The sequence below is a fragment of the Montipora foliosa genome, chromosome 2 (assembly GCF_036669935.1).
Source record: "Montipora foliosa isolate CH-2021 chromosome 2, ASM3666993v2, whole genome shotgun sequence".
Lineage (NCBI taxonomy): Eukaryota > Metazoa > Cnidaria > Anthozoa > Scleractinia > Acroporidae > Montipora > Montipora foliosa.
The window spans coordinates 3,217,744-3,237,743 of NC_090870.1; the positions used below are offsets into that span (position 1 = coordinate 3,217,744).

Below are 20,000 nucleotides of genomic sequence, written 5' to 3' on the forward strand. Positions count from 1 at the left end.
CTACTGCTACTGCTAATGCTACTACTGCTACTGCTACTGCTGCTGCTGCTGCTGCTGCTGCTACTACTACCACTACCACTGCTACTGCTACTGCTACTGCTACTGCTACTGCTACTGCTACTGCTACTGCTACTGCTACTATTTATCACCACCATTTTATTTCAGACGTCTCAGGCTCTCAGGATGGCAGCATCCGTATGTGGGAATTTGGACATGCGCAGGAGATCACATCTCATCACACATCTGGATCTTATCAAAGAGTAACTAGAGCGAGATTCAGTCCACATGGCAACAAGGTTTGCAAATGGACCAGGTTAACTCTCTTCATAGTGATTCTTGAAGATTTCACGAAGACACTTGTTCATTTTAACTGGAATTTTTCTATTTAATGGTCCGCCATTACTAACTTGTAAATCTTGAAAGAGCTGGATCGAGGAGAAAATGACGTCTGGACTCACTAGTTTAAGAATGCAATGCGTTTGTACGCGAGTGAATTAATATGGAGCACGAGAGTTCGGGCTTTCAGATTTTTAAACTAATGTTTTGTACACAAAATAAACTGCGTTTACACGCTGAAGTTTTAAGCTATTGAGTTGATGACGTCACTTCCCTAGATCCATTCCTCTGAAGTCCAGTCGGTCAGTTTTGAATGTGGGTAATGGCAGACCGTGCAATCCAAAACACACTAAAAGTAAACAACCTTTAGAGACAAATCAAAGCTCAAACTTTTGCCAGGCAGATGTTAAGAAAACACAGTTTCTGAAGAAAAAAAAGGAAGTGATTTTTTTATCATAGTACCGCTTTAGCAAGTCCAATGCGGTTCAGCGTTGTCTGTCTCTTATCGACAACGATATTCGTCATCACAAATGTTGTGGACTAACGACGAAAATTGCTTGTAGTCTCGCAATCAGGTTAGCTCATTTGCCTTTGTCAATAATAAGACTCTAGACAACGCTGCTCGCGTCAACGTGTCACGCAATTTTTGTGAGCCTCGTGGGTTCACAACATTTTGACCACTGTGATGACGAATATTGTTGTCGATAAGAGTACAGAAAACGGTGAACCACATTCGATTTGTTAATTCAACACTTTTCAAAGGCAGCCCTCAACCGACTTTCTGTTTTTCAGTTTGGAGTGTCAGATGCGAGCGGTCAGCTCCAGTTGTGGCAAGTAAGCAGCACCAATGCTTCATCAGATGCATTTCTGGTAAGAGGCTTTTTTGAGATAGCAATGTAATAAAGAAGTGCGATCTTGTTTGTCAGATCATTGACTCAATTTCTGATATTCATTACCATGTAACAAGGAAAAGAAGATAAAGATGGGCCTGCATGGGTTCTGCAAGCGAACGTACCATCAATGATTTTCTCTTTCATTCTCTCTTCGTCCAGACCCTTAAATGCCACAACAAACAGACAAGCGACTTTGCTTTTGTTGGCTCCTCAAGTTTTATAGCAACTGCGGGACATTCCTCAGATGGAAGGTAACTTCGCACTTCCACCTTCTTCTTTATTGGAGTCCATCCCTTCCTGTCCAGTCCATTTGTGTTTTATCGAGCCATCTAGTAGAGCGGTTTTCAATCGAGTGTCGAAAGTAATTAGATAATTACTTTGGTTTATGATTACTTCACTCAGTGATTGGTTCAAAGTTCTCGCGCCATTTTCTCAACCAACCAGGGGCCGGTTGCTCGAAGCCTGGTTAGCGCTAACCGTTGGATAAGAGGCATCAAAACCGATAAGTTTCCATGGTATTTAAAGCTGGTTAGCGCTAACCATGCTTTGAGCAACCCGGACCAGAAGTGAAACCAAACCCAATCGTGGCTCGCGCGTGCACATTTTCCCGCGCTTTGTGTCAGCTACGTGTAATTACTTCGAGTTCTGATTGGTTTACTGGATTGTCTCTACCCTTTTTGATTGGCCAAAGTAATTACTTTGGTTTTGTTTACGACACTCAATTGAAACTCGCTCTATAATCATGAACTAAGAATGTATTTAGCACTGGGGCACTAATTGGGGACACCGCTGTACAGAACTCAAATGAAATCGGAAGATGGTTTTTAGGCCTGACAGCAGGGGGAAACCGGACGAAAACCTCTTGGAGCAGAGTGCATGCAGAAACAACAAACTCAGCCCACCTTTTTTTTTTAATATATATATTTTTTTACAATCACCAAAATACACTTTGCAGATTTACAGATCAAAACACTTGACTTGACCAACAGGTAGTTAACAACACCAAAATATGTCACTCGAGAAACCTATGCCATTTTTTTGCAAAAGCAGTGTGGGTATTTGTCATGACCGAAATATATTTTCCCACTCTTAATTTGTCATAAACAAAATTAACATAGTCTGCTAATCGAAACTTTATATATTCCTCAAGCGCATTACTATAAAGAAAGTACTTCCCGATAAGGATTAAGTGGTTGAGGATTGAAGAAGACGACGACCCGTTCAGCACAGCATATAGAATTTCTTTTTCGGAAAGAGCGGATATTTTTTCAGAATGGAGAGAGTGATACCAATTGATAAATTCGCGCCAAAACCATCTGGCGATCACACATGAGCATAACAGATGCATTGTAGTTTGCTCAGTACTGGTGCAATAAGGACAATATGGATTTGGTTTTTTTTTCATTTTTGTATAAAAACCCACATATGACACCAAGTCTGGGAGTCGAAGTCTGGCCACATTGTTAGGAGGCAAGTGCTCTTAACACTGCACACTCCCTGCTCCCTAAACACCTTTTCATCGTTTGTTTTTGGTCAGTTGTAATTTGCACTTGACAGCTTTTCGTGGTAACAGTTCAATACTTTCCTTTCTCTAAAAGAGTTGCTCTTTTTCACAAGAGATTTCTTTCCCGCTAACTTCAGGCATTAATGTTTTCACTTTTCTTTCTTTTTTCCTTCTTTGCCAGTAATGTTTGTCTTTGGGATACGCTAGTTTCTCCGCACAGCTCGCTTGTCCATGGTAAGGCATTAGAAATATGAGACAAGTAAAGCCCATAGATATAAAACTGCTGCGGATATTGAACAATAATTATTCTACGAGGGCGAGCTGGATATGAAGTGATAGATAACCAACGAGGCGCGTAGTGCCGAGTTGGTTATAATCATTTTACATCCAGCAAGCCCGAGTGGAATGATTGTTTTATTAAAAAGTTCATGGTGTTCCTGGGGGTAGTATTGTCGCCTAAAGCATCGACTTCTGCCTCGGTCAATAGGACATTTGCATGATGACGCCATATGACTACAAGTACCAGAATCCTTCATGTTAATAACAGCTATTGTTATTTTTACCCCACTGGGAATACAAAATTTAAATGTGAAAAGAAAACAAACTGAATTGTGGTATGTAGTTGTAGACAAATGACGCCATCGTGAAAATTGCCTATTGCGGTCCAAAACGGCTTTTGTTGGCAATTTTGTCTCAGAGCTGCAAAAATGTTTTCAGCTCGCTTTATTGCTGAGGCGTTCTTTGACCATATTAGGCACAGCAGGTATATGAACTGATAGCCTTGTCCGGCGAGTCAATGAAAATTCTGGAAATCTAATATCAGTTGTTTCGTTTTTAATAATGTTGTTTATGATCCATCAGATATTTTCACTCACACGCGATTGGTCTAAGCGCGTCACGTGATCGAATATTCCCCAATTTCCCAAAACTTTTCCAATTAGAATTAAATGTTTTAACTGTAGACGCTACTATTTATCGAATCTGTACATGTAACTGTAACGTTCTAAGCTGAATTCAAATTTTTTTCGAACCAGAGTATCATCAAAGTATGCATGGTTAACGCTAACCAGCATTATATACCACATAAACCTATAGGTTTTGATACATATTAACCAACGGTTAGCGTTAACCAGGCTTCGACCAACCGGACCCAGATTGCCACTTAAGCTGTAACGGTTACTTTCGTTGAATGTTTTGTATGTTTGCTTAAGGCTTGTCGGCTTAAAAGAACTTCTGGACTATTTTTGTTGGTTAAGTTTCAGAGGCAAGGCCTCTTTGTTGTAACGAATTTCTACCAGTATGATTTTATCAAGATGATCTTGAGCTACTTTGGTACATGGGATATCTGGAAGCTTTTCTCACAAGTGTAGTACATACTCAGCATTGCCATTGGTACTAATACTTGTATTTTTGGGGAGATATCATAAAGATCTTTGGTTACTCGTGTTCTCTTTCCAGCATTTATTTGCCATGAAAGTGGAGCTCCCTGTCTAGCTTATGTACCTGGTCAACAGCTTGTCATATCTGGTGGAAGAAAAGGCAATATTTGTATCCTTGATTACTGGCTGATTCCTTTACAATGGAAGAGGGCGTTTGCGTTGTTGTAGACAAGGGCTGTCTACTCAGTTTATTAACAAATTGATGTCAGTTTTTCATGCGTCTGTCCTGCTATTGATCATGAATTGCGTCATAACATTGTCAAAGTAGCTGTGGATCCACGAGGCGATAGACGAGTGGATCCGCAGACTACTTTGACAATGTTATGACGACATTCATTGTCAATAACAGGACAGACGCATGAAAAACTGTCATCAATTTGTTTTTTACAATAACAAAAAGGCAGAGGGGTCAAAATTAAGTCGAAACACGAGGAGAAAGTGAGACAAAAATGCGAGAAACTTCAAGCTGACGCGAGCAATATCGCGTCATTATCTTATAAATTATAAATTTATGTGTCTGTCCGCTTATTGACAATAAAAATTAGCCAATGAGCGCGCGAGAATTTTTGCAGTCATTATAAAATGATGTTTCGAGGTCTATCGGTTGTTCACGCTACAGCTTACACTTCGCTATCGATTCGCGTTTTATTTCAGTTTGGTCAAACAGCAAATTGCGGTCCAAAACACTTCCCATAAACACGCACCTTTAAAGTAAAGATTTGAGAGAATGATTCCCTGCTAGGAGAGGTCTCTTTTCTTCTTGCGTTCGCTGGATTGACGAGTACTGGAGCAGAGACCTCTGCCATGGGTCGAAACTCACTGTGTTGAGCATGCGTGGCGGTTACTTGGCGACCGAATCCTCACGTGATACTATCATCTTTTGTGGGCTCAATTTACAAAAGCGGGTTTACTGTAAAGGAATGCGCGGGTTATAGCTGGCTCGAGTCACTGTCCATTCTCGTCACCAGAGCCTCTGGTCGACCCAAGGCTGCTCTTCTCTCCCTCAGTCAAGGGAAGAGCTCTGGGGTCGAGATTGGTCACTGTCAGCAAACATATCATAGGGCATGCGCTTTGAAGAGTGCCGTCCAAGGTTGTAGACGGCGGTTGGATCAAAGCGAGTATCGAGCCATGGCAGAGGTTTCTTTTCCCGTACTCGTCAGCCCAGCAAACGCAAAAGAAAAGCGACCTCTCTTGCAGGAAAGGACAACTTGTGCATGAAACGAAATAGGAGTGGTGCCCATCCGTGCGGTAATGCACCTGTCAATTGCAAAACTGATGCAACAAAAAACAACAAATCCCCCACCCCCTCGGACACATAAAGGTGCCAAAACCCTTAGTAACCCCCATCAATGCACCATACTTCCCCGGGGTGGGGGTTTCAATTGACAGGTGCATAAATATACGGTAGAAATTATTGAAACAGGAGCATCGGGGGTGCCTTCGACTGCGTTCGGCCCCTTGTCTTTGTCTTGTGGAGAGATTCAGCCTCAATTTTACGGAAAACCGTTTTCCAGGCTACAGTTTGCTGTTTGTGAAAACTGAGTTTATTCAGAAACCCATAAGGGTTGAAACGTGTAACGGCCCCTTGTGTGCTGCGAAACAAGCTTCTGAATATTCAACTTGCTAAGTACCATATTTGGAACAACAAGAACGAGGGGTTTCCAAATATGGTACTTAGCACTGAAACATTCAACCAATCAGTTTGCACTGAATATTCGGAAGCTGTGAACGCGCGTTACACGTTTCAACTCTTATGGGTTTCTGGTTTAGTGAAATCAATTTCTCTCGTTCTGTGCAGTCCAACTATCTAGCAAGTCATATGAAGTCAGAAGTAAACTAAAACAAGAGGCAGTCATGGTTTCTGACTGGAGCTCGAGTAAAATATGTGCGTCAGTTGAGATCTGTCTGTAAACCTTTACGTTTATAGGGAGCTTAAGATCTACGATGGCGACGTCGACGAAAACGTCACCTCAAAATAGAGCTTTGCTCTAGTAAAAGTCTTTCGCGATTATTCCACCTCCTTCACTTCGTACAATGTGGGCGAAGTTTCCTAAAAATAAATTGGTACGAGCGGTTTCAGACTGAAAATAGACAATGAAAGATTCTCTGTTGCATGCTAACGTTGTCGTCAAAACCTAAAATTTAGTGATTTAACGTCGTCGTCATGCAGAGAACCGCAAAAATATGAGCTAAAATCCGTGCACGTGCAGCACGATTATGCATGCTCTTTTAACCAATGATATCATTGTTTTCTGGCGTTTTCGACGACGTCGTCGTCGTAGATCTTAAGCTCCCTTATGGCAGAGGTTGGACTTTAATTTGCTGTTTGCCCAAACTTTATGAAGGCTATTTGATTTCAGGCCATTTTTTTTCCTTTTGGCCACCCAGTTATCACGATGAGTTAAATTAACTAAAATTAAGACTTCTTGACACGCATTAGCGTACCGGCGTTTCCTATCGACGGTAAACACAAAGTTTAATCTCTCCATTGGCTTCAATAATGAGGCCTTAGGAGTGAAATTCGTCAGTCCGTTGAGGAGACCCGTTCTTGTGTCCTTTGTTGATTATGACAGAGTTAAAGTGAGAGCAAGCACACTGAGTTAGTCCTCTAGTTCCACGAACCGAGATCATTATGATTCCAAATCTTTCTGCAGTTTCGGTCTTATTAGGGTAGATAACGCGAGTATATTTTTTGGGACTTTAATACCCATAGAGATGTAGCATAGCCTTTATGTGAAATGGCGAACAGAATTCAAGTTTCTGCTTTGCCGTAGAAGTGTGAAAATTTTCTCATTTTAGAAGTTGCTCGATATCTGTTGCGAACAGGCAAGGAATCAGCCAAAATCAAATACATTTCTTTCATTTATTGCGAAAACGCAAATTCCAGCCTGACGTTTGCCGTACACACGATGCTAGATCTGATATTTTGATTAAAACGCGAAGATGGTCAGAGCAGTGAACTAAACAAGATGAAAAGTAAGACGAGTTCCCCTGCACAGTAAGCCTTATAGAGTCGTACCCTCTGACGCAACGGAAATAGAAGCGCCCTTTTTGTGACCTACTATGTTACAACTGAAGAAAAGTGAGTATTCTGCCTTGACTTTGTCAAAGGTATATTTGATTTAAGGCAACGCCAATTACGTCATACATTTTTAGCTCATGATGCACCCGTCAAGAGTATCGTTGTTGATGAAAACGAGGAGTTCTTCATTTCTGGCTCAGAAGATGGCGATATTAAGGTAATCAGAATGAAAACGTGTCGTTTTGTGTATGAACGAAATGTTTAAATTTTGCTCTACTTACATCTCGTACGACTACGACCACTTTAGAACAGTTGCATTGCAAACACATTTCCAAGCATTCGTCAAATTGAATGTTTTCTGTCGTTTACAACTGAAGTCCTATGGTCTAACTATCGCTAAAAAGTGAAACCACCATGCATTGGTTGAGGCTCGTATTATAAGAGAGGCCACGCTAATTTAATGAGAATCAAAGTACATCGTATGAACTATCCTTTGAGGGGGAGGGGAAGGGGAATAAGTACGGAACACGGAGGAAGACCGTTTCGGTAGAGTAGAAAACTAACAAGTGTAAAACACATAGAAGAATTAAACCTGTGGGTAGACTGCGGAGAGCGCTCGCACCACAAACTGCTCGAATCCTGCTTCCCAGCTTTCAGAAGCACGCTTACGGCATCGCATTTGGCTTACCAGTCCTAACACCTGTCGGTTTTGCATTTATATTTTAGGTTTGGGGTTTATCAGTACATGAGGAATTAGAGTGCTATCCAAAAGAGCATGGAAAAGGAGCTTATCTCCTCAAATATGGGACACAAGGCGTGGCAATGATGTGTCTGCAGCCAAATGGTCAGTTGTTCTCCTGTGGAGGAGATGGTACTGTAAAGTGGCGACAGTTGTCTGTCAGAGAGACTATTTTTAACAGCAAGCTTCTTTGACAAATGTTTGATGGAAACTTTGTGGAATTGATTCTACTCTCTCTCCCAAGAAGGATGACTTGCCTTATCCACATTCAGATAAAGAACACGGTCAAGGCATTGGACTGATATGTGGGAAACATGCTACTGTGTTTGATATAGTCTACATATTGAAACGTTCTGGTCGTGAAAGGGTTTGATCATCAAACCTTAACTAAACAATATACTTTGAAGTGAAAGAGATCACAGCCAGTTGGAGCTTGTTGTTAAAATGTTGCTTAATGTGCAGTTACTTTGTGCCTAATGTTGCTGTGTGTCCACTGTTCCTCTGTGCGTGGACTGCTCCTCTGTGCCCAGTGTTTCTCTGTGACATCACCAGTGTGGTGCGCTTTACACCGCGCATTAGCCAAAATGTTCCTTGCTTAGCAATGATAAGTTTTTTTAACATAAAATGTCTAAAAATAATTCGTTAGGTATAAGATTAAAAAATTTCAGTACAAGTTGTATTTTTTAATTGTTATTCTACCTGAACATGCACAACATTTGGTATTATCCCAACTAAAAGAAAACTGAACAAAGAACACAAGTTATTGAAGCTGTGATTGATTGATTTTTGAGACACACAGGAGACAAGTGCCCTCAAATTTTAGAGCAAACCCCAATTTGGATAAGATAAGTATAACTTCTTGCTGTGATGCCCAATATGGGAAGTATTTTTTTTTTCAACTGGATTGCACTTCATTTCCAGGAAATAAAATTATGCACAGACCTTCCAGTTATATTTCCATTTTTTAAGGAAGTGAAAATTATTTATTAATACATTGCAGATCTTAGTTACCCTAGGGAATCAATCCACTAAAAAATGATAAACCTAGACATTGATCCACCTCTTCACTCCAATTACCCATCAGAGGGTTAAAACTAGAGAGATGTTTAACTCTTTATCTATGGCCCACCAGGAGAAAGAGGTTATTGAAAATCAAGGCTAAAATCAGTGTGCCTCCTACCTAATACTGTTCCTAAAACAAAAAGGCTATGATGGTTTTAATTTCATGTTGGGATTCCATACAGGAACTGCACCGGCAATTGACGATATTAGCCCCAGTAAACCAGCTAATCCAACGTTCAATTCAATCATCCCCATAACATTGAAGGGTAACAGAAAATCAGCTGAATTTTTTACTGTATCTAGCAGGATTTCTGGACGAGACGCCAGTCGTGTAGTCACTGAATTACTCTGAATGGACCTTTCTTCCCCATCATTTTTCTTTGCTGGAACAAGAACTAAGTTAAGAATGTCATACAGATTTCTCAAGAGTCCAAAGCCAAGAGCAATAAGCCACAATTTGGCCTCTAACTTTGACCATTCTTTGAGGTTTGACTTGTACAGTCCCAGCCTTACTGCCCATGTGATGTGGTCAATGATGTAATAAAAGGCAAAAGTGATGCGGCGGCAGATAATGAGAATTTTGAGAACACTGTCATGACGAATTTCTCTTGCTCTTATAGCTCCCAAGATCATGTCCAAGCTCCTTCCCAATCTAAAAACTAAGTATTTGAGAAACAAAGCATTAAAGATTCCATCATTTGTGTTTCTTTGACTGGTCATTGACCAAATGCAAAAAAATGGCCGCCAATTAATTATTCTTTTGTGTTTGTGTCAATTGGCCTTACTGGCCTTATTGTGTAAAATTGAGAGTTGGCTGTAAGACAAGGTAGTCAGGTTAATTTGCACAAAGATGAAAGAATAATTTTTGCATTCAGTCTATGGCAGCCACATATACAGTAAAAAGCAAAAAACAAAAAAAATTAAGTCACTTCTCTTCACCCCCACACTTATCAACTCATCCTTGAGCTAGGACTGACAGCAGTAACAATATTATGTTGCACAAACATTGGCTAATTGTTCACTGAATTTTTTTTTGTGGGGGTAAATGAAAGATGTTCAAATGCTAGGAAACACATACAAATTTGAAAAACTGAAATTGTACAGTGCAGTATTGTTGTTTTATCTGTACAAAGAGCACTCAATTTTTATTTAAACTTGTTTGTATGGGTTGTTTATGTCATTTTTTGCTACAGTATTTCACAGTTAAATTCAATGCAATGAGAAGTGGAAAGGGGTCAAAATACCAGAGCATGTCACAACATGGCATCAAGAGGTAATAATATTAAAATAATATTACAGTGTATTACTGCTCCACACACTTCTTTCCACACCAGTTAGGACTGTGTCTTAAATGACTTCACAAGATATGAATCACTAAATGTGACTATGATACTCACTCTTCCTTGACGTACTGGTCTGTTTATCAAGAGTTTTAAGTCTGTTTACCAAATCAGCACTTGCACCAGCTTGGGCCAAAAGATAACTTGATAATCTAGAGCCATATTGAATTATCCTGATATAGAAAATCAAAAGAATCTTATAATTAGCAATTATTGAATGAGGCTGAGTAGGATATGAAGAATTCGCAGGTCGAGGAGGGTGTTATCCACCAAAGCCGAAGGCCGAGGTGGATAACATCCTCCGAGATCTGCAGAATTCTTCATATTCTACGAAAGCCAAATTCAATAATTGCTTTATTATTCATTCAAAATATTTTCTTCGCTCAAACTTCTAAACCTATATACTCGCAGCCATTTTTCTGCTCAACAAAAATAACACAATCTCGTCCCCAGCTTTTTTCAGTCAACGGTTCAATAATTTGCAGCGGGCTGCACTTTTGACGTCATTGATTCAATATGACGAAGTTTCTTTCCAAATTTGGTGAACAGCAGCTGGTTATGGTGAATTATGCGTGTGGTTTTAACCAATCAGAAACGGGGAAATATTTTGAATGAATAATACTGATTATTATTGTAGCTTCAACAAAATCAACTTGCTTTAATACATGCACAAACACGCACAACTCTGTCAAAAAAGCAAAATAACAAAAAGAAATAAAACTAACATACATGTAATAATTATCATTATTATATGGCAAAGCTAGTCTTGGGCAAATCCCAGCGCTCTGATTGGTTCTTTCTCGGTCGGGATTTTGCAGTACGGACCATTTCCGTGGAAACGGTCTAAGCCGTGTATTTTTGTTTTGGAGCAAAGCCGGCAAATTCATAATTTGCAACCAAAACAGCGAAAAAAACACCGTGAATATTGTCATTCTTCACAGTGAAACTACCAGAAAAAGCTAAAAAGATTGAAAGATAAAAAGATTGAAAAGCTAAAAAGATAAAAAGCTAAAAGATAAAAAGCTAAAAAGATTGATTGCACCGGAAGTGCATTTTACTATCAGAAACAGAGTGCCATATAATAAACGACTTACTAACCTAGCTTGCTCGGGCCGTTCTGCGGAATATTGGCCCTCGGTCGTGGCAGTACGGACCTCGCTTTGCTCGGTCCGTACTGCCACGACCTCGGACCAATATTCCCCAGTACGGCCCTCGTGCTCGGTTAGTAAGCGGTTACTATTTAAATTCTAAACCAAAAGCAACAACATGTATTCACACATACCAAGAATAAACAAGTTTTTGCTATGTTCATACACATCCATGCACTGCAAAATTGGTATGTTATTGTTACTTCAAACAGCCTTGAGGCCAGCAGGCACATGTAACTGATGATACATTTTGTGATCAACGTCGGGTATCATGGCATTAAACTTCCCTTTGTAACTAAAAGCAAGTAACTTAGACTTGCCCATGACAATCAACAGAACTACATTTTCCTACTTTTAGCAAATTCAGTCAACTGTTAAACCCTTGTCATTGGCATAAAATCCAATCTAAATGAAACAGTTAAATAAACAAACTTAATACACGATCGCAAGTAAAAAAATGTAAGCTGGTACGCGCGTGCTTCAACCTTTTGGGTTTCATTCGAACACACCAAACCAAAAAAATCTAGGTTTATAGATCTCTCTAATCTCAAGATACCTACAATAAACATGACAATGTTATAACCCGGATCGATTGTTGTTATATGAAATGTAAATATAACTGTAAATTGCCAGCAACGTAAACAAACTCGATTCTCCAGCTGAAATACACATTTCGTCACATACCTACAGAGTTTATCTCTCCCCAAAGTCTGTTGATTGTACTTCACTACCGCTGTAATTACGTCCATTTCCCAATCTTTTGGAGGAAACTAACAGAGCACGAAACTACGGTGGCTTGTGCGGGCCACCAGAAGTATAAGAAACTATCCACACAACTCTTCACACTTCCACCGTGGAATGGAAATCTTCATTTGCTCTTTGACTTTGACCCTGGAAGAGAACTAAGTCGAGCGCTAGAATTTGGCGAGGGAGACTAAGTATGAAAACATTGTTGTCAAGGAAAGACAAAATGGCGGTCAAACAACACTGCTCTGACAGGAATGTGATGAACGGTTTGTTAGCCTCTCGAATTTGAAGAATGCGTGGCAGAAAAGCAAAACGCCCTCTAAGCCCTCCTTCGGACGAAGAAGGAGACGGGAACTTTGTCGCGGATCCTGATCAAATTTTTGATGATTTGCCTCAGCCGTTTCGCCTGGTTGACAAGACTGTACGAAAGATTTTCGATGATGCTTGGGAGATTATCGAGGATATCGAGGAAAGAAAGGCTTTGAGGCGCTCTAAGGTCGTTTTACCATTGTTTGATCTTGGAAAAGAGCTATCTGATTACTGCAAAACATCCTTTGTTTGTACAGTGCCCGATGGTAGTTATTTGTTCCTGGGCTGTGATAAAGGCCTGACAGTTGTGGACGGTGTTTTAGGGACAACTATTGCTTGTGTCGAAGACACAGAAAATACTATCTCACAGATTTCAGCCTGTTATGTCCAGGATGGATACTATCTGATTTCCACCTTGGATAATGGAGGTGGGTGAAGGCTTCACGGTCACCTGCAGATGACTTGATACCAGCTAAGTCCGAAATGTCAATTGGAGAATCATGGCTCTGTCAATAGGCCATTTTCGAAATATCGAATATTCAGCTTGATAGTGAGGCAGTGAGGACAACAACGATAGAAACATGTTGGAAAAAATGTGAAAAATATTTGCATATCCTCCACTTTCCTTTGTCTTTGTCCTCTAAACGTCTCTTTCAAGCTGAATTTTAATATATCGAAAAGGCCTATTCATAGTGCATTTCCCAACCCCTCCACCCCTTGGCATTTGTCAGGCTTTTTTCCATTTGCTCCCCCAGGGTTGGGCATTTAGTAAAATTGGCCAGTACAGGGGTAAAAACACAAGCAAAGTTTCAAGCCAAAATAATTATCATTATTTTAGTTTATATTCTATTTTGTAATGATTATTTTATGAAATATTGTTGCTGTCTTGAGGCAGTAACTGAGGAGCTCCACTGTTGGGATTTGCACATAAAACATTTCCAACGTTTGTGAGAAAAAGATAGATGCCCTTGGAGGGAGAATGCATGAGTGGGCTTGGAATTGACAGAGCCATTATGGCGGGACAAATCGATGTTGCTCTCCAAGCCTACTTCAGTAGCATTTCTTCCTCTCCAATCCCATGTTCTCTTCATACATGCCAGTGGTTGATCCTCTGTAAATAGTTGCGAACGGTTTGTTGAGTTGGGCACAAGTATTGGAATGATCTGGGTTGTGCTGCATGACCGTAAACCAAGAAGAGAAGTGGAATGATTCGACACTAAACAAAATAATGCTACAGTATCTCTGTGTTGTGTCCGTATGCAAGAAATGACCCGCGGATAAAACGGCCGACTGAAAACTTTAAATCTTACTCAATAACTACTAACTTACAAAATGTTAATGGGGGAACACATGCTATATAAACCTTTACATCCGCTCTGGGAATTACATAACTTCTTATTCATCAAAAACCTTATTCATTAACACATAGTCCATTGATGAATAACTTCTTATTCATCAAACTTTATTCATTAACACCATAACACTCTGTTCTTTTTTACTTTCTAGGTTTTGCTAAGCTATATTGCTTCACTGCTGATAAACTTGTGCTTATAAGAACATTCAATGACCAGGTAAGTCTAACCTGACCACATATAACACATGGAAGAGTGTATCACTATTTTAGGCATGATTAACAGTGACGTACATGTAAAAGCTAAGCTGGAGATTCTTTGCTTCGTGTCCAAAAGGTTAGAGATATTACTCATTCCTGTAAAATGTCGTAGCGACCACCTAGGCTGGTGTAGTAGGGAGAGCACTCAGCTTCCACGAAAGTGTCCCAGGGTCACTCACCAGCCGTGACGCCATGTGTGGTTTGAGCTTGTTGGTTCTCCACTCTACTCCGTGAGGTTTTCCTCTTGATACCCAAGTCTTAGTCTCTCACCAAGAACCAACATTTCATTTCATTTGATTTTTCCAAATCAAGCACTTAAGCTAAAGCCTTCATCTCATCTCTTCTCTCTATTTTGCCCTTGGAGTTTATGTAGTATCTTCGAGCCTTTACCCTCCCAACCATGATACACCACAGAAGACAGACCACAACACCGGGAACTACATGCCCTACTCTTTTCAACAAGTGTGTGGGATCTTTAAAACGTCCCACAGGTTTTATGAACATTGAAGGGTTGTGAGATGGGGCCTACATTTTATTGTCCTTATCCAAACACTTCTGCTTGCCAGACTAGTGGCTACATATTGTACATATAACCTTAAGACTCAATTAAAGTAATAATAATTATTATCCTAATTGTTCTTATTATTAGTGGTAATATTATCAGTTTGTTACTACTACTATTATTATTATTATTATTATTATTATTATTATTATTAATTGTTATTATTTTGCCTTCAAAATTAGGACAACCTGAACAAGCAGTCAAGGGCAACTTTTGTGCAAATAAGTCAGGATGGTGGATACGTTGGGATTGGCTGGGAAGGTAACATTTTTGTGCTTCTTAAATCTTTTGAATGTATTATTTTATTAATTTTAACTAACTACCATTGACTGCTGATCAATTAGCTCAGTTTTTATCAAGAGGACCCAGACTATCAGATTGTGGGGTAATCAATCCTTGCTTCGACCAGAATCAGGTTAAAAGAACTGGTAGGGTTGTGCTTGCAGTGTGCTGAGAAATTTATTTAGTTAAGATGGTATTGTTACGTGAGATAGATAATTAAGCCTCATCAACAGGGTCAAAGGCTGTCTTTTTGTCTGACCTCTCCATATAATAATTTCAAGGGTGGAATCAATTCACACAAAGATGAAGGAGGAGTTACTCCCCCCTGTTTTTGTTTGAACTTGTGCAAGTGTAACATACAATTAAAGATGGTGATGAACAGTTCAAGCAAAAACAGAGTATATTGTTTTTTCACAGGATTAGGTGTGGTTTATTGTCTTGAAACAAGAAAGATAAATGCTGGGTGTTAGAATATAACAGGTTGTCCTCCTTAATTGCTTCTTTTTAATTTGCACAGATTTGATGCAGCTCTGTAAACACTGTATGTCTACAGTTTTCTGAAGTGCTGTGCTTATTTAGCACATCTTTTTGTTAAAACAAGCCCAAACATAAACTTAGTCTTTTGTAAATTAAATAATAATTGTGTGGAGTATAATTTCTCAAATAGTGGCAACAAAGGAGAGTTGGCTCGAAATCTATAGAGTTCCCAAAGAAACATGGATCAAGGAAATGGATGCTGTTTTATCAGCCTTTGTTCCATCATCCAGGAAACCAACCATGGACTCAATATTGGTTAGTTTTAATCACAACTAGTTTTTTACCGATCAGTTCTTATTCTGTGGATGAATAAATCATTAGGCTTTATTGACTTTGGTATATTGCTAGATTAATATGAATACATCATCAACCTTTAAAAAATACACCTGGTCCAATGAGGAGTTACAGCGCTAAGTTGGTAGTGAAATAAAAGAATCACACAGGTGTTAATGTTAACTATGATGTCTTTTTAGGGTACAGAAGAATCAATCGCAGTAGACCAGCTTGGAAAACCTTTTGAAGACCAAGGCACTGTGGATGTAAGTTGTGGGTAATCTGCACTGTATGATCTTGGTTATATTTCCATTAATCATATTCTGTGTATCTGTAATGGTCATGAATTTCCTCCACTTCATCCACTGCAAGCAGTTTCAAGTTAATATACTCAGTCTGTAAGTAGATTTTTGTCATGACTCTTTAGTGATTTGATAAGTGGTCTTCTCTCTTTCATCACAGAAGGTTCAAGTTCAGTGTTTGTTCTGTCTTGTAAGTGGTAACATGCAAGTAGGCTGACACCACAGGGCAAGGGAAGAGAGCCTGCTTACTGACTGTGTTAGTTGAGATTGCACAGTTTTAGTCAATTGCAATCACTCAGCTGAAAAAGGATAAAAGGCACTCTTATTGCTCCAACTTGTTTGCTAATTCTTTGCCATTCTAAAAGCTAAATACAATAGAGGGTGACAAGCTAAGATAGCCAAGGAATTAATTTAGAGATATCTTATATCAGGCCAATTGCTTAAGTCCTGTAGTTCTGCAGTGTTAGTTATGGTAGCAGTTGTAGTAATATAATGATCACAAAGGAAAGTTGAGCAGTGGATAAGCTTGAAGTGTTATATAGTAGTTATTAATATTAAGTAGTTGTGCATTCCTTGCTTTGTATTTCTAAAGCCATCAACGGGATCAAGACCAAGTTCTGCTCAAGGAGGTCAGACCCAGCCTGGTCAATCAGGGGCTATGTTTACTAAGCCTGTTCCAGTTTTACGAGTGCGGTCTCCTGCTCCAGTAGGTCCTTGTGCAGCTACTAACTGCTCTGCAGCTTTGAGAGCCATTGATGCTGAGGGCAATGTTATAGGCACTGGTGCAAATCATGTATTGATGTCCCAGTATTTTGAAAACTGTGATAAAGCATTTCACAGAATTCATGCCAAGGAGATGAAGTATATTAACAAAGATGAAGAGAATTTGACCAGGTAAAAGTAGTTCTTGGCTATTTACTTGGATCACTGGTACTTGGTGCTGTTCTTTAGGTATGATGCCCTCTAAGGGTACAAATTAACAGGAATTATGTGAATGTCAAGGAGTGTATTGTAAAAAAAAAACCTGTAGCTTTTAGGCTTACTGTGAAAATCCGAAAGCTGTGAACATTGGAAATATTATGAAATGTTATTGTGTTTCAAGAAAAAAGCCAATTACCCACGAGGAAACTGCAACCAGAGTGTGGTTTCATGTCGCTTATGATTGGTGGCTGTACATTGGGAAGTGTCAAAATCAAGTCAAAATGTTCACGGTTTTTGGATTCACACAGTAAAACGAAAGAAGCATAATAAAACCTTTAGACTATAAAATGAGAACATTTCTTCTTCGGCTGCCAGTTTGTGTGATGAAGGTCAAGGCTTCTTGAGTGCAAATTAAGATAACGTACAGCATCCATGAAGGTTAAGAGAAGGAAGAGGTTGCTTAGGGTCTGGAAAGGTGTATTACCGGTACTTAGGCACAAATGATTAGTTTGTCAATCAGCCATTGATGCAGAACTCTGTGAAAATTTTTCCTTTTTCTTCTTGTAAAAAGAACCTTACAATAGTCACTTTTATCATCCTGAAAGATCTTTAAGATTTATTTAAGAATAACTGACTGCTGATCATAACTTGGAAATTATATCATTCATGCCTTTTGTACTGCAAGCTGAAAACAAGAGAAGGGGCCAGATTTTTCTTGCGTGCCATTCTTTCTTTTAGGCCTTTATATAGATTTACTTCATGATATTCATCCCCGTTTAACACTAACTTCCCTTTGAATCACATAATGTACTAGTCCAGCCGGTTCCCCATGTGCAAACTTGAGAGGAAAGACAAAAATTGATGGTGAATCAAATCTCTTTTCCTGCATACTCTCAACATTATAGTATTAAATTTAATTTTAGTATTGTCGTGATCTTGATCCTTCTCTAACACACTCTGAATGCCTGGAACAACTAAGCTTCCAAGCAGTGTACAGTAGTGGTGAATTTGTAGAGATAATGTTATGATGGTCATAATCCTGTGTGGGTGGAATCCTATGCACTTACTACCATCATAGTGATGTTTTTGTGTATTTTTTAAATGCTCACATTACTTTGACAGGTTTCCAAGGGTACATTTCTTAACACCAAGCAGATTGGTGCCATCAGGAATGGAATCTGCTCCAAGTAAGTCGGAAGCCTGCCAGCAGACTAAAGAGAGAGCCTGCTTTTAGGCTAGTAAGTCAGCAGGCACTGCAGTTCTCACATCTTACTGCAATATGGTAGTTGATATTAAATGATTTCTTGTACTTAAGAGTAACAACTTATTGACCATGTTCAAGGCCATAACTTTCACCCACTTCAATTTATGTGCATGAGGGCCATTGCCCTGTCAAATGATGAGGAAAAACAATAATCCATAACTGACACATTTAAGATATTAATTTTATTATGTCTATACATCTTCAAATGAAGCAGTAAAAACAAGTTGTTAAATTTAGTGGGTAAAATACGGCTTGCCAAGTTATAATAATTTTTCTTATTTTCAGCTAAGGTAAATTCCTTGTCAGTATGGTGGTCAAGGGGAACACAGTTGTTTATTTACTCACTTGCCAAGACTGCGAAAGGTGATTGATTTGTTAGATGTTCTGTTAATCCTGTTCTTTTCTCTTGCATGCAATGAAGGTCGTTTTCCATGGCATTCCTTTGGCCGGAATATGAATGACTCAAGTAGTCTTTAAACCGTTCCACATCAACCTCATGTTTTGGCTAAACTTTAGAATACCCGGCGATCGATTGCAAAAAAAAAATAGAGATGCCTTGTTCTTGAAACGACGCCGCTTTAACAGGACAATTTGATGGCCAGTTATTCTGACTGAAGACGCTTCCGCTAAAGAGACGAGACAATGGATTTTATCATGAAACATGCAAAACGAAACTGTGTGAATCGTGTGAACATGCAGTGCTGTATCTCATCGAATATTGTCTCATTTTTTCAGGGAGAGGCAAATTTTGCATACAACTTAGCCCTCCTGTTCCTTATTTCTATTTCTATTTTTTCATTGCTACCATAGAGACATAAAATTATTTTCTCAGATCTAGAACACAAGCCCGATATTGTGTGGCCCCACTCAGACCAGATAACCATTAGCGCCATTAGTGAGTGTGGTACATTTATGGCAGTGGGACTCAAAAATGGAGCAGTTATCGTATGGGATCTTTACAGAGGTGACAGAATAGTTTATTTTGACTTCATTTTAGAAAATTACTCAAAGGCCATTTATAAGGTCATTCAATTAGAGCCTTCTTAATTTCAAGCCAGTACAAGTAGGAATTTTGGTGATAATAATTTGTTTTACTTTTTATATGAAAAATGTTCTTGATAACAAAGACCAAGAGCTGTCCTTTTTAGCCACAACAACCTCTCGTCCTGAGATGCAACTTGTCTGACCAGGAGCTAATGACTTCTACTCCACAGGCCTTTCATTCCTTTTTTTCTCTTTTAATTAGTGCATATATATTCAGCATAAACGGAGATATTTGGGGTTGATTGGCCAAGAGGCATAGTACTTACTTAGCAGAAAAACTCTTGTAGATTAAGAAAAGCATTTCTCCAAGTACAGGTATGAGTGCTTACCATCTTCGCCAAAATTTTCAACAATTCCTGGTGAAAAGTAAATGATAAAACATTTTTGGGTCATTCCAGCCCAAAATTTACTACTATATTTCGAGATAGTCCCTTCATTTCAGTTGGTGCGAACCAACCGAACATCAAGAGCCAGCCGTCCGACAGCCAATTAATTGAACATTTACCCATGACTATATAATTATGCAGAGCTTACTATACGCATGGCAGTTATAGTAACCTTTGTAGCCGATATTAGGTGCGTCATGTTGGGTGAGGCTGTGTAGGAGACTAAAATATCGCCTCTTTAAAACAAGGCTTCCAATGTCAACAATTTGAAGCTATTC

General features: G+C 39.2%; 3 protein-coding genes across 3 annotated transcripts in view; 2 read left to right on the forward strand and 1 right to left on the reverse strand.

The window, feature by feature from the left end:
* Positions 1–8,606, forward strand: part of LOC137992076 (dmX-like protein 2) — a 41,003-nt gene extending 32,397 nt beyond the window's left edge. The window contains exons 32-38 of the mRNA XM_068837167.1: positions 166–296; positions 1,129–1,206; positions 1,389–1,480; positions 2,915–2,967; positions 4,192–4,281; positions 7,284–7,411; positions 7,921–8,606. Of these exons, the coding sequence (XP_068693268.1) occupies positions 166–296; positions 1,129–1,206; positions 1,389–1,480; positions 2,915–2,967; positions 4,192–4,281; positions 7,284–7,411; positions 7,921–8,127 (779 nt within the window). The 3' untranslated portion in view covers positions 8,128–8,606. The remainder of the gene's footprint in view (positions 1–165; positions 297–1,128; positions 1,207–1,388; positions 1,481–2,914; positions 2,968–4,191; positions 4,282–7,283; positions 7,412–7,920) is intronic.
* Positions 8,607–8,882: 276 nt separating this feature from the next.
* Positions 8,883–12,376, reverse strand: LOC137992082 (peroxisomal membrane protein 11A-like). Its single transcript, XM_068837175.1, has 3 exons — positions 12,168–12,376; positions 10,393–10,508; positions 8,883–9,654 (listed from the first exon to the last, which is right to left on the reverse strand). The coding sequence occupies exons 1-3, from the start codon at positions 12,230–12,232 to the stop codon at positions 9,140–9,142; spliced, it is 696 nt and encodes a 231-aa protein (XP_068693276.1). The 5' UTR covers positions 12,233–12,376; the 3' UTR covers positions 8,883–9,139.
* A 54-nt stretch (positions 12,377–12,430) lies between these two features.
* LOC137992077 (WD repeat-containing protein 93-like) overlaps positions 12,431–20,000 on the forward strand; it is a 13,501-nt gene continuing 5,931 nt past the window's right edge. Inside the window, exons 1-9 of the mRNA XM_068837168.1 lie at positions 12,431–12,967; positions 14,046–14,110; positions 14,896–14,974; positions 15,663–15,787; positions 16,006–16,071; positions 16,700–17,001; positions 18,151–18,215; positions 18,578–18,655; positions 19,125–19,256. Of these exons, the coding sequence (XP_068693269.1) occupies positions 12,523–12,967; positions 14,046–14,110; positions 14,896–14,974; positions 15,663–15,787; positions 16,006–16,071; positions 16,700–17,001; positions 18,151–18,215; positions 18,578–18,655; positions 19,125–19,256 (1,357 nt within the window). The 5' untranslated portion in view covers positions 12,431–12,522. The remainder of the gene's footprint in view (positions 12,968–14,045; positions 14,111–14,895; positions 14,975–15,662; positions 15,788–16,005; positions 16,072–16,699; positions 17,002–18,150; positions 18,216–18,577; positions 18,656–19,124; positions 19,257–20,000) is intronic.